The 22,359-nt window shown below is 38.7% G+C and overlaps 1 protein-coding gene across 6 annotated transcripts in view; it reads right to left on the reverse strand.

The window, feature by feature from the left end:
• The window catches only part of ralgapa1 (Ral GTPase activating protein catalytic subunit alpha 1), a 247,344-nt gene that overhangs the window by 143,269 nt on the left and 81,716 nt on the right, over positions 1-22,359 (reverse strand). For 3 of the 6 annotated variants that reach the window (XM_080202818.1, XM_080202817.1, XM_080202819.1), the window contains exons 16-22: positions 17,275-17,436; positions 10,978-12,570; positions 10,061-10,185; positions 7,463-7,679; positions 3,032-3,205; positions 614-766; positions 85-278 (exon numbers count right to left, since the gene is read on the reverse strand). In XM_080202818.1, coding sequence (XP_080058944.1) covers positions 85-278; positions 614-766; positions 3,032-3,205; positions 7,463-7,679; positions 10,061-10,185; positions 10,978-12,570; positions 17,275-17,436 — 2,618 coding nt within the window. Of the gene's footprint in view, positions 1-84; positions 279-613; positions 767-3,031; positions 3,206-7,462; positions 7,680-10,060; positions 10,186-10,977; positions 12,571-13,594; positions 13,739-17,274; positions 17,437-22,359 lie in introns of all 6 variants that reach the window. The other 3 variants (XM_080202821.1, XM_080202820.1, XM_080202822.1) reach the window with 2 other exon arrangements.

The following is a 22,359-nucleotide window of genomic DNA, read 5'->3' on the forward strand; positions in this document are numbered from 1 at the left end:
AATGTCAAAATATCATGTATAGGGAAAGTTGATTCCAAAGTAGCACTGCTAAACTTTGCAAGCAAACTTAAATTAACCACTTACCTTGGCCAAATTCTGCCATAGTTCGCATAAATAGTCAAAGACTTGAGCATGAATTTCAGGATCCTTAATGCAGTTGACATCTCCCAAAATACCAAGCATTCGTCTCCACATAACTGTTGCAACATCTTCATGCCATCCTTTAAGACTCCCTCCTGCCATAACACTGCAATCTTCATTTGGAAACTCACTATTTTCTGCTCAACATTTCAAGACATAAAATAGGCAAACAAATTTATGAAGTTTAAATTCAAACCCAAAACATACACAAAATGTTGAAATAACACAGTTAAAATTTAAATACCTTTAAAATATCATTTGATAGAAACTAATGCTTTAAATGCAATATGAATTGTTCAAATAAAAATGATCACACCACAGCTTCTTTACTGGGAATCTTCACATAAATAATAGAGAAATACATGTTACTTAATATGTCTCACATTAGCAGTTTCCTCTGTGGGATCAGGATTAAACGTTTGAAACAACCTATATGTTTAACTTTAAAATGAATTAACCATGGAAGTAATACCCAAGTCATCAGGAGTCTGCAAGACTGAATGGTGCAGTTTTTCATCCAGTGGCAAATCTTTTTGTTCGGCATGATCAGCGTTTAAAGTGGATGGAGAAGGTGTCTGAGATCTTGAACATGTGTTTGAATGGGTCGGAGAAGCACTTTCAGAGCCTAGAGAATATTAAAAAAAAATCTATGCTAACTGAGGATACTATAATAATAGACAAAACTAAAATTTTTGATTCTCAGTTTCGTTCAATTGCAAAAACATTTATTGGCAGAGTCTTCTGGTGTCAACCTTTCAATTCATTCTACTTTATTCTCAAGAAATTCAGTGCATTTATCACAAGCAAGAGTCAAAGGCATAAATTTCAACTAATTGGAAATAGAATACCATTCCATCTTGGACCATGTTAGGCCGTTTGCATTTTTACTAAATACATGGCCCCAGTGAAATATTCATCAAATGTACTGTGTTTCATATCTTTCTGCAAAACACAACTCATCCAGCTTCCAAAAGAGTAAGACACAAAATATATTAGGAACAAAAAGGAAAAGCAATTATATTAAGTCAACATTTTTATTTTTATATAGGAGGTATCACAATCTGAGGCATAGGTTTCTCCACAATTAAATAACATCACTGTGCAACTGAGTTAATAGGGAAAAGCAAAATATTGCAGAAAATTCTGGAAACACTCAGACCGTCTGACAGCATCTGTCAAGTGAGGAACAGCTAAGAATTCATAGGGAATGCAGATGAAGTAGGGAAAAGGTGAATGCATTGTGTACCTGAAGGGAAAGGGTTAATGGATTTGCACCTAGAATATGTCACAAACATAACCCTTCATCATGACTGACCTTCTTTAGCTTATACTGCTCCTGGCAGTAATATAAGTTATTTGTTCATGTCTTACATGCTTTAACTCTCATTTTTATAAAGACAGATAGTTTAACGTGGCTGTTATTTTGTAGACTTTGCAAATCTTACCTATTTGTGTTAGTAGTCATAGTTACACAGCTGGTAGTTTACAATACTGGCTTTTGACAGCTGCTGATGGCAAATCATGATACCGGCTTTTAACAGGAAGAGTCCTGCTGGAGCAGCAGTGATCACACAAGTAACTTCAAAGACAGAGATGCCGGCACTGCCGCAGAAAGGTTTTGAATCGTGACCGTGTGTCATGACTGCAGCTGCCAGCTGGACTGAGAGTCGTGATTAAATCTGGGGCTGTATCATGACCAAGGAAGGAAGACCCAGAGTTCTGGCCAGAATGGGAAACTTGGAATCGTGATTGACACTAAGATTCATGAAGTAGAAATGCCCACTTGTGTTTGTGTTCTATGAGAACTCTGGTAGTCCTACTTCTCCCAAAATTCTGGAATAAACCCCAGAGTTTTGAAATAAAAACCACTGTATTTTGACTCACTAACAGTCTGAGGTATTATTTTACCGTAAAAAGTCTGACAACACCAGGTTTAAAAACTTTTTACTGTGTTTATCCCAGTCCAACGCCGGCAAATCCACATCAGTGTTATTTTACCTACAACATACACTTGTAGGCAATCTCCCCAGGGGTGTTCACGCAGAGTAGAGGTTGATTTAGCAAGCTTTCCCAAAACTGAATTCACAGTAAGCATGCAAGTGATTTAATACTTTTGTCCAAGATCCTTCCTACTATACTCGGTTACATCATCAATGCATATCCCAAAGTGACAAATATTGGCTGAATATTTATTCTGTCTCCAAAATGCAGTTCAGGTTTTTTAAATATAAAGGTAAAATAAAGCTGTTTCGAACCTTTGTGTGCTATAATAGTATTCTACTATACGTTTTTGTAACTGAATAGATTTTTTTCCTCCTATTTCAGAATCTTTACTCCAGCCAACTGCAGATGTCAAAGCAAGTAACTGCGTTCCAAGAATCAGTCAAGACCGTAATAATGTGCTGCACTAGTATCACCCTCAATGGTGAAGCGATATTGAAAACGAACTGGATTGGGCACACCGTTGACTCAGAATACTTTAATGTACAGTGTTCTATTTTGTAGCAATGCAATTACCAACATGGATAATATCCTGTTGTTTTGAATTGGTACAGTGGTTGGACAACATCAGTTGGCAAAAATCTTGGAATGCACTACCTGACAGCATGGTGGGTGTACATGGAACAGGCTGCAGTGGCGCAACAAGTTTGCTCACCCACCACCTGCCCCAAGGCATTAGACATGGGCAGTAAATACAGGCCTTGCCAATGATGCCCTCGTCTCGTACACGGAATAAAAGTCTTAATTATTCACCCAGGCAAAGTACTGCAGTGTTTACCACAGAGGAGTGGCAAAGTTATGAACAGATGCCCTCAAGACAAGAGAAGCAATAGGACCGTATTAAATGTTAACAGCTGACTTTTACCTTTCCTCAGCAAGCACAACACACCTGTGATGGTAACTGTGTCAGCAGAAGCGGTCTGCAGATTGAGGCTGCTAGTTTCGGAATCAATGTGCACAGCAGTTAAATTCGTCAATTCTTGCTCCGCATCTGTTTGCCGTGATGCTCCTAGATTTGCTTCAGTGTATACGGCAGAAATGGTTTCACTGCCAAAGCTAAAGCCTACAACAGAACCAAAAATGATGACCATTACGAACCCCCTTTTAAGCAAAAAGAAAAAAAGAAAAGCATGATAGAGAAAATTGTGCAAATCATATATTAAAAAAGAGCAGCAAAAATATTCAGAGATGCACAAGGAAATAAAAGTAAAAAAAGTCTGCAAAATGTTGGTTCATAGAACCAAAACTACATACAAAAATAAGCAAAGCAGGTCAATGAGTATTCTGAATATAAAAGGTGTCCATTCTGCCAGCCCAATAGGTATTCTTTTAATAATGCCATGTTTTAGCAATTTGTTTCCTTTTGCAATGAATTGGATGGGAGAGGATGGTGGTAATGGAAATGAAGGAACAACATAAAGAATACTTTTGTTCTAGCAGAAAGATTTTAGAATATCATTTGCACACTTGACAAATACACAGTTCAGCATTTCACTAAGGACAGAAACAGATGCAAAACACCATAATTGGAAATGGAGTGAAGTTTAAGACAAGCTGATTTGTAGCCGTTTTGGGCAGGGAGGATATAATACAATTTTTTGCTTAACATCTGCTACACAAGTTATGGCATGGAAATTATTTGTAATGATCTGAATGATTAGATTTCACTTCTGAACACTTAACTAAATACCGATAGACTGCATTTGGGTAAAGTGATAGTCATAGTGTATCTCAGCATCCATGTAAAGTAATCCACAAGTGTCACATTTGGTGTCCTGGTCACACATCCTATAAAACACCAGGAACTGCAGCATTGCACCAATTCATTTTGACCTGAACTTTAAACAAAAACAAAAAAAATCCCAAAACTTATGCTACCACAAAGCCAGAGAATATTATTTGAATAATGAAGACCAAAGTATCTTTCTTTTCCCCTATTTAAGCTTTCTAAGCACACAAATAATACCAATTTGAGGGGGAAATCGGTTGATGTTAGACCCTTGCACAGTGACCATTACATCAGTTTCCACCGCTAATCTGACTGGTATAATAGCATACAGCCGTCAAATCTAGACATGTTAGATCAAATTTAAAATAGTGGATTAATCTGGTTAGTAGCTTTGCAAATATCACTCACAACCTGACAGAAGAGCTCTAGGAGTAGCAGAGAAATTATTTTAAATCTATACTTGCATAGAAAACACTTAAATTTCAATTTACCAATCCATTATTGAAACACTAGCTTTGGTAAGATAAAAACAAACCAATTACCAAGGCTTCTTGTTCAAATACTTAGATTGTATTTCACATGTTTTTGAAAATAACTTTTAATTTTAGGAATTAAAGTTTTAAATAAAATAAATGAAAAAGCTTGGTTAATAGAATCTTACAGTGCAGCAAGAGGTCATTTGGCCCATCAAGTCCACACTCCCACCCAAGCCCTAAAACCCCATGCAGTTACTGTAGCCAGTCCCCCTGATACTAAGGGACAATTTAGCATGGCCAATCCACCTAACCCACACATCTTTGGTCTGTGGGAGGAATCCGAAGCACCTGGGGGAGACCCACGCAGACAAAGGGAGAATGTGCAAACTCCACACAGACAGTGACTCCAGCCAGAAATCGAACACAGGTCCCTGGCACTGTGAGGCAGCAGTGCTAACCACTGTGCCGCCATGATGCCCCATGGCAGCAGTGATAGTGGGAAAAAATTTGAACAACGAATGATCCATCTGCAAGCTTGTATTGGACCAGAAGTTTTTAAAAAAAAATAGGTAAACTTGCCATAGTCACAAATGACCATCGGATGCTCATCCTTTTGAGGGGAGAGCTGACTGCTGGTGATTTAACTTGAGGATCACTACACATCAGGCAAGAGGCAAGGCTGAGAAAGTCAAACCTTCATGGATAACCTCAACCAGTATGAGAATTGAACCTGCGCTGTTGGCATCACTCTGCATCATGAACCAGTTGTCCAGCCAAGCGCCCTAACTGGGGGATAGTCAGGGAGTCAAATGCGAGAGTGATTTGGAGGGGGTCAGTTGTGCAGTTATCCAGGAGACAGACTATGATTTTTTTTTTAACTTTTCCTGCTAACTATCCAGAAGAGTACATCCGGACTGTCTGAAGTTTCCAACTCTAACTTGGAGTCGGAGACATTCAAAGAGACTCCCAGGCAGCAGGGAAATTGCCCATCAGAAATTGAAACGTCCTGGGCAACTGCTATGTAGTTCATTACATAAGGCCTTCCACAATGTCCTGATGCACATCTCAATTGTACATTAGGTCTCTGGCCACCCAGTAACTGGAAAATTTGGGCCATAAACTCTATTTCTCTCTACACAGATGCTGCCAGACCTGTCTGTGTTTCCGACATTTGTGTTTTTTTCTGATGATATGTTCATGTCATTCCAGCTGTTGCTAAAATTTCCTACTTGCAACTGAGACTGACTGTGCATTGTTCATTTTCTTCTTGATTTTATCTTATACGATATTTAGTAATTGAGAGTTTCAAGTCTCAGACAGTACAACCAACAAGGGCTGGCTCAGGTTTCATGCAATTCACACAGGAATTCTCAGGTATTACTTGCTACTACTGAGTACTGGGAACCAACAACCAGAAATGGTCAGATACATTATCCATAACTGCAGATTCAACAAATAACCTCCCAAGAAGGGTGTTATAATACACTTGGAATGTTAAATCTATAGGCGGGATTTTATGACCTTGCTTGTCCCGAAACCGTAAAATCCCACCTGACGTCAATGGACCTTCACATGCTCCATCCCTCACCCATTTAGATTCCTGTGATGAACAGGCTAGTAAATTTCTGCCCTATTTCTCTCTACACAGGTACCCCCAGATCTCTTGAGTTTTTCTGGCACTTTGTTTTTACTTAAGCAAATGACTGCCTTGAAAATGCAATATATTTGCCAGCTGAACAACAGTTTTCAAATATAACTTACAACTGAAGAGATTAAAGATTTTGTCCCAATTCAAACGAGGTACCCAAGGAATACAGAGTATAAATTTTTTGCTGGAGAGAAACAAACAGGTGACTGGTAAAATAGTACAGGTACCTGAGATTTGTAGGACACAAATTGTAGAACAGTACAGCACAGAGAGAACATTCAGCCCATTGTGCTTGCACCACGTATAGATCTGCATGCAGTACTTATTCATATCAGGATTACATTTTTTAAAAAATTACTTCATTTTTAAAGTTACACAGCCAGACTGCAAACAGACCAAATCCACCTCTGCGGTTGCTCCAAAAACCAACTCAAATTGAATCCATGGCACGATAGCTAATGCTGCTACCTCACAACACCTGCACCTGGGTTCAATTCCAGTCTTGAGTCCTGCCTTGTGTGGAGTTTGCACATTCTCCCTCTGGGTTTCCTCTGAGTGCTCTGGACTGGATGCACAGTCCAAAGAAATACAAGTTAGGTGGATTGGCCATTCTAAATTGTCCCTTAGTGTCAACAAGTGTAGGTTATGGGGATGAGCAGAATAAATAGATGAGATTACAGGGTTAGAGCAGGAGGTGGGATGCTCTGTTGGAGAGTTGGTACAGACTCGGTAGGCTAAATAGCTTCCTTCTGCACTGTAGGGATTCTAAGATTCAGTTCATTGTCCCCACGAAAGAAACATGGAAGATCCAAGCTGACAAGAAAAGGTACAGCACTCCATCTTGGGCTTGATCTGATGTCTGAGTTAGCCAAAAGGCCAAGATGCACATCCCTACCAAGTAATTATGGTTTTACCTCTGCCAGGTAGTGATTCTCCCCCAGCAGGTAAGTATTGCATGCATCCTAAATACATAATTTAACAAGGTTAAATTAAGCTTGGTGTAAGCCCTATGGTATGCACAGGAAGCCTAGATGAGCAAGTTAATTTTCTCTCATGCTTGGCATTGAGTAACAAGGCAAGATGCATGGTGAAGTATGGAAGTACAACTCTTGAACTATTATGAATGTTTGAATATCTAAAAGGTCTCTTTGAATAAGCTGGCAGCTCAAGAGTTTAGTAAATGTCCCAGATATTTAAACATTCCCCTTGTTTTGCACTTTAAATAACTCATACTATGTGACTTGCCACAAAAAACCTTGATGGTAAATAGCTGTATGAGATGATGCTCAAACCAATCAATTTGAGCTAAATTTTGTCTCCACTTCAAGAAGGCATTCACATCATTTCAAATTAAAGTCAGTTTACTTTGAAACTCAACATTTTTTTCACAGAAAGTAGGTAGTGCAGAATATCCATAAATAAATGCATCTCAAAGCTTAACAGAAATACCAGAGCGAGCATACTTACTCTCAAATTTTCGTCCATCATACTGAAAAGCATTGAAAGAATCTGAATGGCTGTCAGAACTAATGAGGTCACTGCTTCCTGCACTGGCTGGAGAAGTCCATTCTGATGGGATGCCTGGGTCATCTACTGGTCGGGTTTGATTCTGTCTGTTCAACAAATCAGGAAGGTCTTTCGGCACTTCCAAACTACCAGGGCTGCTTCCTCTCCTCAAAACGTTCTAGTACAAAAAAAATTACATTTTTTTCCTTAAACACACCAAATTGATGTAGCTTGAAGGGTTTAATTATGTTCCAGTTAAGAGTGGAATAAAACTAATGAGATAATTTATCGATTTGGTAATTAACCAGTAAAGCATCTCAAGATATTTTGTAACATTAAAGGGGCAATATAAATGCAATTAATTGTTATTGACACTTTACCCTGATTTTGTTGCAACAATTTCCACCATTAGATCAATTGGATATCAACTCACTATATGGCTTCCTGATCCAACTCAAACCACAAGGTGGCATTGCTGTAGGAATCCTCTTTAAAATTTGAAAACGTAGTACATGAAACCAAATTTTTGGATGGAATTTAAACATGGAACTGCGATTAAATTTTTCTTATTTTGGATATTTTGAAATGAAACAAATCCATTGGTTCGGTGGGTAACAGGCCAGATTCAATCGCTGACCTAGACTGAATTCTTGAGAAGAACGTTGGAATAGGATTTGCAATATTTTATTTTAGAAATGGTTCTATATACCTCGCATTACTTTTAAATGCATAATCAGGGGACAAATAAAAAATATTTATGAACATTCTTTGATATGGTAGACAGTTGTGCTGCTGTCCAGATTATCAAAAAATCATGGCGCACAACAAAAAAAGTACATAATAGAGTCATAGAGGCTTACAGCACGGTAACAAACCCTTTGGCCGAACTTGTCCATGTTACCCTTCTTTTTTAAGGCCACAAAATCAGTCCCAATTGCCTGTGTTTAGCCCATATCTCTCTATACCCATCTTACTCATGTAACTACCTAAATGTTTTTTACAAGGCAAAATTGTACCCACCTCTTCTCCTACCTCTGGCAGCTTATTTCAGATGCTCACCACCTCTGAAGAAATTGCCTCTCTGGACGCTTCTGTATGTCTCCCCTCTAACCTTAAATCTATGCCCTCTAGTTTTAGAACCCCCCTCGCCCTTACTTTTGGGAAAAGTTGACTATCTAACTGATCTATGCCCCTCACTAATATATAGACCTCTATAAGATCACCCCTAAGCCTCCAATGCTCCAGGAAAAAAAGCCCCAGTCCATCCAGCCTCTCTTTATAACTCAAACGTACTGGACAGGGTTAATAGATTGTACAGATTTCCTAAAAGGGAGAAGGATTACATGATTTCCCCAAGCGTATTTTTTATTCATTTGTGGGACTTCGACATCATTAGCTGGCCAGCATGTATTGCCCATCCCTGGTTATCCAAGAGCAGTTTAGAGTTAACCATATTGCTATGGCTTTGGAGTCACATGTAGGCCAGGCGAGGCAAGGATGGCCGATTTCCTTCCCTAAAGGATGTTCATGAACCCAATGGGATTTTCTGACAATCGACAATAGTTTCATGGTCATCAGCAGATTTTTAATTCCAGATTTTTTTTATTGAATTCAAATTTCACCAGTTGTGTTAACTGAGTTTCTGGATCAATATTCTGGCTATAATGCCACTAGGCCTTCGTCTCCCCTGTCATGTGGGATGGTAGCTTGACTTTATATATGGAGAGACTTAGTTGTCTTTGTTACTTGTTTCACAGTCAATAATAGCAGTAATCTACTGATCTATTAAAGCAGAAAATAGGCCCAAAAATAGTGAACAATTCCAGTACAGAGATTTTTATTCTCAATTTATTTGATACAGTAAATCATTAATAATGAGTCAATTTGAGTCACTTCAATTTAACTGTAGTTTCTATACTTTTCTCTTGCTAACTTTCCCGTTTAAGCTAACTTGCTATACTTTTCTCTTCCTAACTTTCCTGTTTAAGGTGGACAGGGATCCAGCAGCAATCCTTTGTTATTCATCAATGTCCTCTATTTCTTGTCATGCCACCCCTTTGGCAACTTTTTAATTCTTCAAAAAAAAATTTGAAAAAATACAATGTCAAACTTTGCATCCCACTAATGTTTCGGAAGATGTTGTACCAAAGTAAATACATGGATGTCAATATGATTGCTTAACACAGATTCAGCTTTACTCTTACATTAGCACTTCAACTGAACACCTGTTTGTATTCTTGATCAGATGCTTACAAAGATTCAGCAGACTTTAAAACATATCTTGTGCATAAAAACACTGCAGTTTACACAAATTCATCATTTTCACTGATTTCTCCCTCTCAGATTGACATCAATCTTCAGAAAAGGTTTGCCTAACATGATGGCAAATGATTGAGGCTCACTTAACGTCACCTCTCGGAAAAATCTGTCAGTCTGATAATCTCCCCTTCCTGGTTCCTGGCTACAGGAAACAGCAGTGAGAATAACTCAGAATAGATAGAACTGCGACTAACAGTTATTATAAAGATAACTGCAATACAAGTAAGTAAATAAACTTACCACTGAAGTACCAGTTCGTAATCGCTCTGCTATAAACTCATCCATAAGATCACTAATATTGGGATTACTATTGCCAATATCAGTGCTGAAAGGTCGAGGCTTTTGATTAGGGTCCTCCTTATTGACTGAAAGCAAATAAGGTATTTAAAAACACAATAATACAACTTCATAATTAACACAATAGCATGATAAATTTACTCACCAAAGCAATAAAAGGAATTTAGCATTGCAAGGGTTACTTGCCAAATCATGCAGTTCCCCAAGATATGAATTGTCCTATCTTTACTGTGTGCAATTAGAAGTAATCTCAAGTTAGCATTAGCATATTTCACATTAAAAGATTAGTAGAGGTTAACAATTTTTAATCTTTGATGGAAGAAGAATTTTATTAGTCTAAACTGTCAACATATTTTCAAGATACCATGAACCTGGTTTCTCAACTCAAATTATTTGTCTAAAACTAAACATTAAAACTGCTTTAAGTAGTTTCACCTTACAAATTTGTTTCCTTAACATTCAAAGATGAGATACATCTTTACAAACACAAGTCACTTCTCAATGTAGAACTCTATTGAGACTTTATACTTGCAAGGTCTGCCCCCTAGTGCTGAAAACATTTAAAACAATGTAAAGTGCATTAATGCAAATTCACCGTGCCACCGTAACTAACCACAAATAATTTTACGGTCAAAGATTAACAACTGAAAACCTGCACACAAAAAAGGGATACATTAGTACAAATTTTGTTGAGGGGGAAATAAAATGTTTGCCAGGACATACCAGCTAATCAAAAGCGCATGCAAAACCAATAAAGGAAAAGCAGTGATCATCCCCAAGCTATTTGATTGCTTAAAGCTTTTCAGTTGCATCAAGCCAAACAGGTGCTCCTTTGTGCGCTGCACACTGTTAGTGCTCACCTGCAACTTTCCTTCCAAAATATCCCAAAACATGACTGTAAAGATCCCTCAGTGGAGCCTCTGCTGGTACTTTTCTCTGTCTCTGTGGGGAAACATTTGCTTTCGACTTTGAAAAAGCGTGTACAACAGTTCTGTAAACACCACCTAGGGAACTCTGTTGCTGCACTGATTCCTGTAAGCTACAGGACCTAAGTGTTCCATGACCAGTCCCCTGACTACCTCCTGTACTTCCCTTCAGCATTGGAACACTTGCAACAGTATTTAATGTTGATTTCCGGTTCTTACATTCATTATGGGAAAGCCTGGTGTCCAGAGGCCTATAGACACCAGGTTTCATGGAGTCAGTTGGTCCAGAAGAGCCACTGCTGAAACCACTAAGTCTTCGAAGTCTTAATTTCCAATGAGTCTCCTTATTGTCCAACGGGCTGTGGAACTGTACAGACTCAGTAGATGGTCTAAAACTAACGTGCATGCTGCTATTTTTTTTCTTATTTGCTACACTTAAGTACTGCGGCTCTGGTGTTGTTGCATCAGTGATTTCTTGGTTAGCTGAAAAGTTTTGTGCACTTAAAGCTTTAAGTGGGTCAGTAATTGTGCTGTTGAGTGGAATTTTATTTGAACACATGCTATGTGCATCAGTTATCTTATTGTTAAGTTCTGTGACCGTAGAAGTTTGACAAAAGGCATCAGCTAGCAGTTTCCTTTTACTTTGCTGATCTGTTGATACTACTACTTTTGCTCGGTCTACCTCAGTTGCCATCTGGCGAGTAAAGGCTTTTCTCCTCTGTTTGAAATCTGGATTTTCTGACTCCATCTTTGATGAAATTCCCTGTTCAAAGCTTTCAAGTGGATTGCAATTATGTTTTTCAACATCAGTCTCTGATAACTGCTTTTCTTCAGCAGAAAATGTAGTAATACTCAAATAATCATCTTCTAGACATGGAACAGAGCCTCCATCATTTTCCAGGTCCTCCATTTTTACCTCTGCTTTAGTTTTCCCTCCCAAAATCATATCCTGGCTACTTGCACGATACATTCTTACCAGCCCCACAGAGTCCAGGTCCGTCTCATCTACCATTAACTCAATATTTTCGTTTAAGGGAATGCTATTTTTGGCGTCTCCCAATTTGTGTTGGGTATGCTCGGCTTCTTGAATAGACTCATTAAAATATTTCCGTATGGAAGACAGCAAGTCTGCCTCACTGTCATCTATTGTGTGTTGACTGTACTCATAAGATGCTATTGTTTCTACATCCCCTACAAGATGACAAAGATGATCATAAATACTTTCACCAACTTCCAGAGAATATTCTGTACTGTGTACATCTGTAAAGTGACTTTCAGTGGACCTAGATAATGAGAACACCTCAGCAGAACTTTGCAAACTTGAAGGAACTGATGAGCTGTCAATGACAGGAACTGCACCTTTAGCTCTTTCTGCTATGAATGGTTCCATTATATCAGATGTGCTGCTGCTTCGTGGCATTGGCTGCTCTTCACGTACAGTACTAAATACTTCAGAGGTGTTTTCTTCACTCTGAGAATAATGCCTTATTCGAGTAGGCCGGGCCAAAATTTGGGCATCATCAAGATCTTGAAAATAAACCACAATTAATGGTTATGATTTGGAGAGATTGGAAGTTCCAACAAAAATATTACCATAAAAATAAGCAATCCCTGTCATTTGCACAAACCAGCTCAGGACAAAATATCAAGCTTAAATGAATGGAAAGATGAATGCCACTGAAGTCCATATATAAATTCTGACCACTGCCATTTATTATACTATTTGTACATCAAGATAAAATGCTATTCCAAATATCCTAATGTAAATCCTTTGAATTACAGTTCCCAAACATGTTCTGGATTTCTAATTATTACAATCACTTGCCAGCTTTAGAATGGTTTGGCTAAATGGAAAAGGCTTGAATTAAAATACAATTCTTGATTCATTTGGTTGAAAGAGGGAATCTTCAATATTTACAGGAAATTTCTGAAGGTTTCTGACAAAGATGGAAACACAGACACAAAAATTAACTCATTTGTGTGAAATAGTTTAATTTACACTTCCTTTGCAATCTCCATAAACTTGCAATTTCCTAACCCAACTTTTTTTGGTATTACATTAATATTTATATTTTAATAGAATTGGAGAAAAAGGGGATTATAAACACATCATACATCTAACTGTCCATTTTTCCTAGGTTTATAACATGTTTGCTTACTTTTTCTGTTCTGAAGGGCCCTACAGGAAGTATTTTTTCTATAGATGCTGCTTAATCTATTTACTTTTAACCTTCTGTTTTTGTTTCAGATTTCTAATATTTGCAGAATGTTATAAGTTTGACAATATTTGCATTATGCAACCATTCAAGCAAATAATTAAGAACATTAATACAGAAAATAAGTCTGGCTAATTATGGAAGTCACGTTTGTGTCAATATTTATCCGACAATTTGTCACCCAATTTCTAGAACTAATTAACTTAGTAACAATCTAAGCTTTTTCCATTATCTTCTATTTTACAAAGCCCGATAATTATTCTGCAGTTAGAATAGCCAAGCAAGCAACAAGACAAATGGTAAATAGGCACAGGAAGTAAGCAGAGGTGAACTACCTGGAAGATCATCAAATAAGGGGGTGAGGACTAGGTCAAGCAGGTAAGGATTGGAAGAAGTATGGAGCAGAACAGGTGCACTTTTAGCATTGCGCATAGAGGCCGATGTACAAACACAATCACCAATGGATCGGCTTCCGATGGCTTTAAAGAAATTAAAATGAAGAGAAAAGAGGAAATCAAAGCAAAGAGTAGTACTATAGTAATGAAAAAAGTGCTTTCACAAAAAAGACAAAACTAGGACAACAAAAGTAAACTACAGACATACAACTGCAGAAGTTAATTCTGTCAACATTCTATGAACCAGGATCTCTGATAATATAACAATGTTTAAAATCCACTAAACGGAAAATTTTAATTGGATTATATCCCATTTTTGTGCAACAGACGTACAGACAACACAAGCTTGAAAACGCATGTGATTATTTGGAAGTTAATAAATTCTAATCACCATTACATAAATGCTGTGCAAGCTAAGGTCTCGTGGAAAGAAAATCTTAAGGACCTATTCCACATATTGCATTGTATGCAGCAGATTATTAAATTTTGTGACAAAGGTATTAAGAATCTTGCTTATTGTGAAGTAAACCAATTATTCACTCAAAAAAAAACATTCTGCTCGGGAAGGATATAAAAGACCCACAACTGATTGACTTGGGTGCAAATGCATTGAAAAGAAACTTTTCTCATTAGTAATATGCAGATCAACTGCTTTTAATTCTACAGAAAACAATTATACTTGCATATAAATGGGAGCAGTGTAAGTGCCCAAGAGACAATCAACTACTTTACAGAACAGACCAATATGCAGGTCCATTATTGATTATTTTCAAAACTAGATTGATTACCCATCATGTAATGTCTTTGTCATTTACTGTAATAAAATCTAACTTGACTTTTTGAAAAATCATTTTTGTAGCACGTACAAATACGACATGATAGATAAGCACAGTCACTTTTGGTCTCCTGAACCCTTGTGATCTATGCCACTGCATTTGATCCGAAACTGATTCTCTTAATAGGAAATCCTACATTCTCATGTGACCCAAGGTAATCAGTTGAACATGTGTGTAGGAGACAAGCACCAAACAAAGAAAACTGGAAAAGTCAATTTGCCTTTTTTCTCCATTTACATATTCATCACATGACATAGGAGAGTTGTGAAATATGAAAAGGTGGTGTGGGAACAGTGGCCCATTAATTGAAGACTGTATTCAAGATTTTTAGGCAGAACAACTTAAAAGGCAATTTTAGCTTGAAAGATGATCATAGAAGGTGGGAGCTCAGCTGTTAACAAACTAGCAGAGCTAACCACCACCCAGACTTTTGGAATTTCCCAAACAATTTAGCTGCAAAACCCTTCAGCTAAATGCCAAACTAATAAGAGGCACAGATCATATCTTTTTATAACCAGTCATTCCTTAATCAGAAGCTACCATCCCCATCTCAAAAAAAGCCCAATAGAAAGCGATATCTTAGTTCTCATGTGAAAACCGATGTCATCAGTAGTAGCAGCAGCAGTAAATGGTCTGTCCTTACAATTTTCCAGAGCAAACTTTAGTCCATGTAAAGTGTAAGTCTTTGTCTATTCACTTGACTCTTGCAGGCCCCGTCAAAATATTTTGCACTTATACAGTACAGTTAACGTAGCAAAACAGCCCAAGGCATGTTACAAGAATGTAATTAGACAAAAATTTGATACTAGTCAAAGATGAAGATACTGAGAACAAAGAAAATGAGGAATTCTTAAGAAGCACCTCAAGAGATCATTCTCTGGGTAGAAACTCCAGGGCTTGAAAGCGTAGATTGTTTATGGCACACTTAAATGTTGGGGTGAAGGAAGTTGAGGACATGAACGAGGCCAGAGGTAAAGAAACAAAGAGTTCTCGGAAATTTTTAACACCGAAGCATTGGCAAACCAGGGCTCAATGTTGGTTAGTGAGAACATGGGTTATAGCTTTATACAACTTGAAAATTAGGACATGGACAGCAAGGTATTGGAAGGTATGGAGCACAAGATAAAAGGCTGGCCAAGAGAGCATTGAATAGTAAAGTCTGGAGGCGATGAAACTTCACAGGCTATATCATGCTAAAATCTTCATCCAGTGATGGAAACAATGGTACGGAGGTATGAAGAATAAGGAGGCCACATATTCTTCTGGAATAGATGTCGAGTGGTGGTATAGTGGGTTCAGTTTTAGATCAGTTGGTTCATGGTCATAGAATCCCTACAATGCAGAAGAGGCCTTTCTGACCTTCAAGTTTCCACCAACCCTATGACAGAGTATCTTACCCAGGCCCTTGCTTCTGCCCTATCCCCATAACCCCACACATTTTCCCCCAAGAACAATGGGGCAAAAGATAGATTTCATGAAGAACAGATTGAGAATGACACATCTGAATGGAATGTGGATAGTACTGGAGGAGAGAAATGTTTACAACATTAGCTGGTATGGGAGCCAGGAAAAAAAATCCAGATGTTAGGTTTAGTCAGAATAGGGGCAAGGGGACAGGAGAGTTGCATGAATAACTGAGTCTGGAAAGGGCATGAGAGTGTATAGGAAAGAAAAGATGAGATTTCAGGGGTGAACCTTGGCTAGGTGGACAAGGAGGAAAAGGGTGTGGCAAGGGCAGTCAAACACATGGTCTCAGTCTCACGGCAAAGAAATTCACAAGTTCTTCGTATATTAGAAGTTGTTAGAAGAGAAGATGGAAAGAGAAAGGGGTTTCACCACAGGGCTAACAGTAACAGAGGGTTATCTCTGCTTTCCGAGATAATTCCAGAGTATTTAACAGTTTTGATAAAGAAGGGCAAACTAAGTTTTGATGTAGTTCAGTCCGATCTAGAAATAAATAGCTAAACCAAACGTGCACCAATCAAGTCTGTGCCCCTTGGATTTAAGGGAGCAAAGATGGGGGCGATACAAGAGAGAATGATCAGATGGGAGAGTGGGGGGTTTTGCTGGGCATAAGAACAGCAAAGGCAGAGGTGAGAGTGTGATTGAGCAGGTTAGTAACTGAAGTATATTGTGGCAAAGAGAGCTAAAGGCTAGGCAGATCAAAGTGATGCTGCATACATTTGGGGGTTAAGAAAGAGATTTTTCTAAGACTAGACATGAAATGAAGAAGTCACAAATGGTGAGTGATAGCAATCTGAGATTATAATTATGGGAAGGTGGGCCACATGAAATGACAAGACTGATGGAAGAGCAAAATTTATATGGGTTAAGACAGCATTGGGGGGGGGAAGGGGGGGCGGTTTTCACAAAATATTATTTGTTTTGAAAACTGAACTGGAAATGCTAATCCTTAAGCATATTTAAGCTTGGAAAACGTCAAAATAAGCAATCTGTGGAGAGAGCCTATTCTTGGAATTGAAGATGTGTGTCAAAAATTCTCGCTCAATAGATTTATGCCCAATATTCATTGTATCAATGTTGTACTTGCAATAGACAAAGGAATTGAAATAAGTTAGATTATTTCATCAAGTTGCAAGAAACCTGCTTATTCAATTCCATTCAACCACATTATCAAAATGAACATTTAAACAAAAGTCATAATTAATGAAATCGTACTATCTAAATTCTTGTTTAAGGATACAGTTATGGCAGTTCAAAAATGTTTGATAACACTGAATCACTTTGAAAAGTCCTGTTGATGAAATTTCAAATTTTACCTACCTATAGTTTTTTGTCGTACTATACTTCTTGCCTTTTCGGTTCCTGGGGAACCAGCAGTGGTAGCACTTCGCTGCCTCATTTGCACTTGCCCAGGTTGATCACGACTCCAACCTCGTGAAAATGATTTATCAACTGCTGACTTTTGACATCCGTGACCACCACCTAAATTTCAATAGCAGCAGCATAGGGATTAAAATGTTAATACTTGTATGTCAACATTCAGTGATTAGATAATTCAGTAACTAAATCAGACAAAATAATTATTATATGGATAGTTAAAGTAAAGCTTTAAACTTTTGGCCAGTTTTATCCTCCCCCATCTCATTGTCAATAAACACAAAATATTGCTGCATATTGTCAACATGTGCAAAAGGTAGATAAGCTCATAAAATCTTCCTTTCAGCATTTTACTTGCCCTTTGATTTATATACATCATCTGCATGTTATAATAATTGAGCTTACTTTGATTCAGGATGTTCAGCCTAAAGAAGTACAGGAGCTGAAAGCATTGTAGACAAGAGTTACATGTTGTCTCTTGCTCCCTAGGATCTAAGCATTGTGCCAACTAATTTTGACCTGAAGCCAAAATGAAGCCATCAAATCTCCAACAGCGTAACAATAATTATGCCAAGTAATATCGTCACTACTGGGCTCATTCCAGATTCTGGGTACACACATCTGGCTGATATTTCCACTGTTGTAGTGCCATCTTTCATAAATATGCCTTGGTATCATTCTAGAAAAGGTCCTTCCAGTGCCCTGGACAACATTTGTTTCTTAACCAACACCAACAAAACAGATTAGCTGGTCATTCATCTTATTGTGCTTGTAGGACCTGTGTCCCGGTCAACCAGCTGCAGCATTTGCTGACAAAACAATAATAATTCAAAAGGCAGTTAATTTACTGTGAGGAATTTTGCAATATCCTGAAGAGATTAAATGCACTATAGTAAATAAATACAACTCTTTCCACGTCAATCCACACATCAATAAACGGAGCTCATTAGGAACGGAGTCAGAACGCCCTATGAAAGTTTCTCTTTGTAGTATGGGATGTGAAGGAAGCATTCTGATGCAGAATCAGTGACCCCTGTAGGTCATTACATTGAAGTTTTGGGAAAACTGTACCATAAATACCGTAGCTAATTTGGAACTTTGGTTTAGCAAAGCCTCCATGATCAGTTCTTTTTTCCCCGCCTTTCCTAAGGAATACTTTAAAAGATGCTAATTAGTCACTGGGGAAGTTCCAAGTTGAAGGAGGATGGGCAACGCGACAGCACAGTGGTTAGCACTGATGCCCCTTAGCACCAGGGACCTGGATTTGATTCCCCGCTTGGGTCACTGTCTGTATACTGTCTGCATGTTCTGCCTGTGATTGTGTGGGTTTCTCCAGGTACTCCGGTTTCCTCCCACAGTCTCAAAGATGTGCTGGTTAGGTAGATTGGCCATGCTAAATTGTCCCTCTGTGTACCCGAGCAGACGCCGGAGTGTGGCGATTATGGGATTTTCACAGTAACTGCACTGCAGTGTTAATATAAGCTTACTTGTGACTAATAAATAAACTTTACTTCACTGATTGCTCCACAAGTTTGCATGTATTTGCTAAATACCATGGTCTGCCATTCTTTTAGACAGTCTGCTGCAAAAAAGCTGACCAACATCTGTAAAGAGTATGATGTCACTAAATTGCATTCAGAAGTTGAAGTGTGTTAATGTCAGTTCTCAAGGAGGTAGTTCATGATCTCAATGCACTTGATTTCATATGATCACTTACGCCATCTTCAACACTCATCACTGCAAATGATAACTGATGCCTAATCAGGATTGCCCAGCAGAAATGCACAGATTGGAGACTCACAACAAGTCTAATTATTTTTAATTGACCTTGAGTTCCTCAGTTTTATCCTGAACAATGCAAAGACTAAGATTTAGTCCTTTTTAATGGAGTCAACTGACATTCAGTTGAATGCTTGCTAAGGTAAGTTTAAACAACCATGTGATTGTGGGTTCATGCTGTTTAAAATACAACAGAGCAAAGCCTTTCATAAAATTAGCAGCATAGTCATACGTCCCATCTGTGGCTTTGGTGCTGTAATAAAGGTTAGGATAGAAGAGAGTGTTGCCATGTTATAGTGCAATCATATGCAAGTGAGGCACACAGCCTTATGTGAATCAATAATTAATGCCTACAATTTGCAAAGGAAAACACCTAACAAGCATTGTAATGCAGCCTGGTCTCAGGAATCAAAGCCAAAAAGAATATACTTGTAATTGAAGGTCTTGAAATAAACACTTTGTGAATAGGTTCTAGCAATTTCGCATTATTCAATTTTTTAGGATCAAACAAAGTCGTCACTGGCTTCAATATAACACATACCATACATATAAACCACAACAATCCAGGGGAACTGAGGGCAGTGATAATGCTACTGGATTGGCAAAGAGAAACAATTTCCAATCCCACACTGCCTGCTGAAAAACTTAATTTCAACAATATTTTAAAAAATAAATCAGTAATACTGATTCTGAAATACCTGATTGTCACAAATGCCCATTCTGTTCACTAATGCCCTTTATGGAAGTAAATCTGCAGTCCTGGAGTGAAAGATTCATGATTTGCACAGTCTGAGTGAGCAGTGCTGATGGGTCTGGGGCATTAGAAGCCCAGGGGAGTACCAGTATAGACCCCCAGACAACACATTGAGAAGTGGATATTGCCCAACAGCTGAAACAGACTCCTGAGACAGGAGACATGAGGGTCAGAGCGCAAGAAAGAGACATGCACACAAGGCCAGGCCACTGAGTATATGCACACATCAGCAATCTCCAAGCATCTGCCAGAGTGTGCACATGTCGCCGCACACACACATTACCTCTTCCAACAAGACTCCAACCAGTGAAAAACCAGGTCCACATAACCAAGTTTGCTGGTAAAGGTGGTGGTGCAGTTGATAAGGGAACACAAATGTTGTATCTGAGACTGGGAGCAAGGGAAAAAAGGTTGCTGTTTCAGTTACTTTAAAGGGCCAGAACATGCCAGCATACAGGGCTGTCAACGATAGTTCAGAGAAAGATAATACTGCTGGATCCATGCCATCAAGACCATCTTGAGCAAAAGCTGAGGAATTTCTGGAGGAATGTGCCATTTTGTTGAAGATTATGCCCATAGATCTCAGGTTCAGGGGGAGTTACTGCCTGAGAAAAATTGGTGGCTAAATCTGTGAAGGAAAGGAGCTAAAACTCTATCCGAGGAAGATCAATTGGTCTGAAGATTTTGTGTGCCCGAAATTGGTATCTTATATGCTAAATGGACTGCCTGTTAAAACTGGGATCTCTCTTTGTATGAGCTTAACTTGTAATTTATACTGCCTGTTGGTTTTGGTTTGATTGTTAAATTATTAAAAAAGGTGAAATCTTGTCCATTGGTATTTTCATTGGGGTTGTTCAGCAAATTCTGTTCTTTTGGTTTGTTGTTCTCTACAGGGAGGGTTGAGTGTCTGACTCTTAACTGCCCTCTGAAATGGGCTAGCAAGCCACACACAGTTGTCTCAAATTGCACTAACATCTGAGGATATGAAATACAATTGGGAGTGCTATACCACAGACTAGTCAAGGAAACAGACTACCATAATCATTCTCAAAGCATCATATCTTTCAGGCAATATTCCCAGACTCCTCCATCACCATCTCTGGGCATGTCCCCTTGTTAATTATATTTAACCGTATCTAAGTGGTGGAGATTAAATGGGCAATTGCTTGAGCAGAAAAAAAACTATACTAGTCAGATGAACTGTGGTTGTTTAGAGATGCATACTTTTAGTGTGCAACACCAAGAAAATACAACAAAATTGCATAAAGAGTCAGGTTTTAGCGCACACACACACACACCAATACAGGGTGGCATGGTGGCAAGTAGGCAAGTAATGCTGCCTCACAATGCCAGGGACCAGGCTTCGATTCCTGCCTTGGGTGACTGTCTAAGTGAAATTTGCACGATCTCTTGGTGTCTGCGTGAGTTTCCTCACAGTGCCCCAATTTCCTCCCATAATCCAAAAATGTACAGGTTTAGGTGTATTGACCCATGCTAAATTAACTCTGAATGTCCAAAGATGTGTAGGTTGGCTGGAATAGCCGTGGAAATGCATAGGGTTACAGGGATAATGTGGAGCGGGCATGGGTAGGATGCTCTTTCAGAGAGTCAATGCAGGCTCAATGGGTCAGATGGTCTCTTTGTGCAATATAAGGATTCTAATAACTGTAAAATTGAGGTTGGGGGGGGGGGGGGGGGGGGGCGCATGGCTGTAAATCCGGAGAGGGAAATGTGCAGTGTGACTTGAGTGTCCTTGCGCACCAGTCACTGAAGGCAAGCATGCAGATGCAGCAGGCGGTAAAGGCAGCAAATGGTACGTTGGCCTTCATCTCAAGAGGTTTTGAATACAGGAGCAGGGATGTGTTGTTACAATTATACAGGACCATGGTGAGGCCACACCTAATGTATTGTGTACAGTTTTGGTCTCCTTTTCTGAGAAAGGATATTCTTGCTCTTGAGGGAGCGCAGAGAAGGCTGACCAGGCTGATTCCAGGGATGATGGGACAGATGTACGAGGAGAGATTGATTTGGTTAGGATTGTTTTCACTGGAGTTCAGACAAATGAGGAGTGATCTCATAGAAACTTATAAAATTCTAATACGACTAGATGGGGTGGATGTTCCCGATGGTGGGGGAATCCAGAACCAGGGGTCACAGTCTGAGGATTCAGGGTAGACCATTTAGAACGGAGACATTTCTTCACCCAAAGAATGGTGAGCCTGTGGAATTCATTACCAAAGGAAGTAGCTGATGCCAAACATTGAGTGATTTTTATGTATGTATATAAAACATGCAATGTTATACTATCTTCACTAGCCCTGGGCACAAAAACCCACAACTTTATTGAAAATGGAATGTTCGATCTACTGCACCAGAACACCCATTAGGAAGACCAGATTGCAAAAAAAGACAAGTTTCATGTTTTTTGAGCTAAAGATGGAAATTTAAAGTACACATTTTCCACATTTTTAAAACGTTTTCTTTGGTCTTTGGGC

Source organism: Carcharhinus amblyrhynchos, chromosome 14, assembly GCF_965287045.1.
Source record: "Carcharhinus amblyrhynchos chromosome 14, sCarAmb.v2.hapA, whole genome shotgun sequence".
Lineage (NCBI taxonomy): Eukaryota > Metazoa > Chordata > Chondrichthyes > Carcharhiniformes > Carcharhinidae > Carcharhinus > Carcharhinus amblyrhynchos.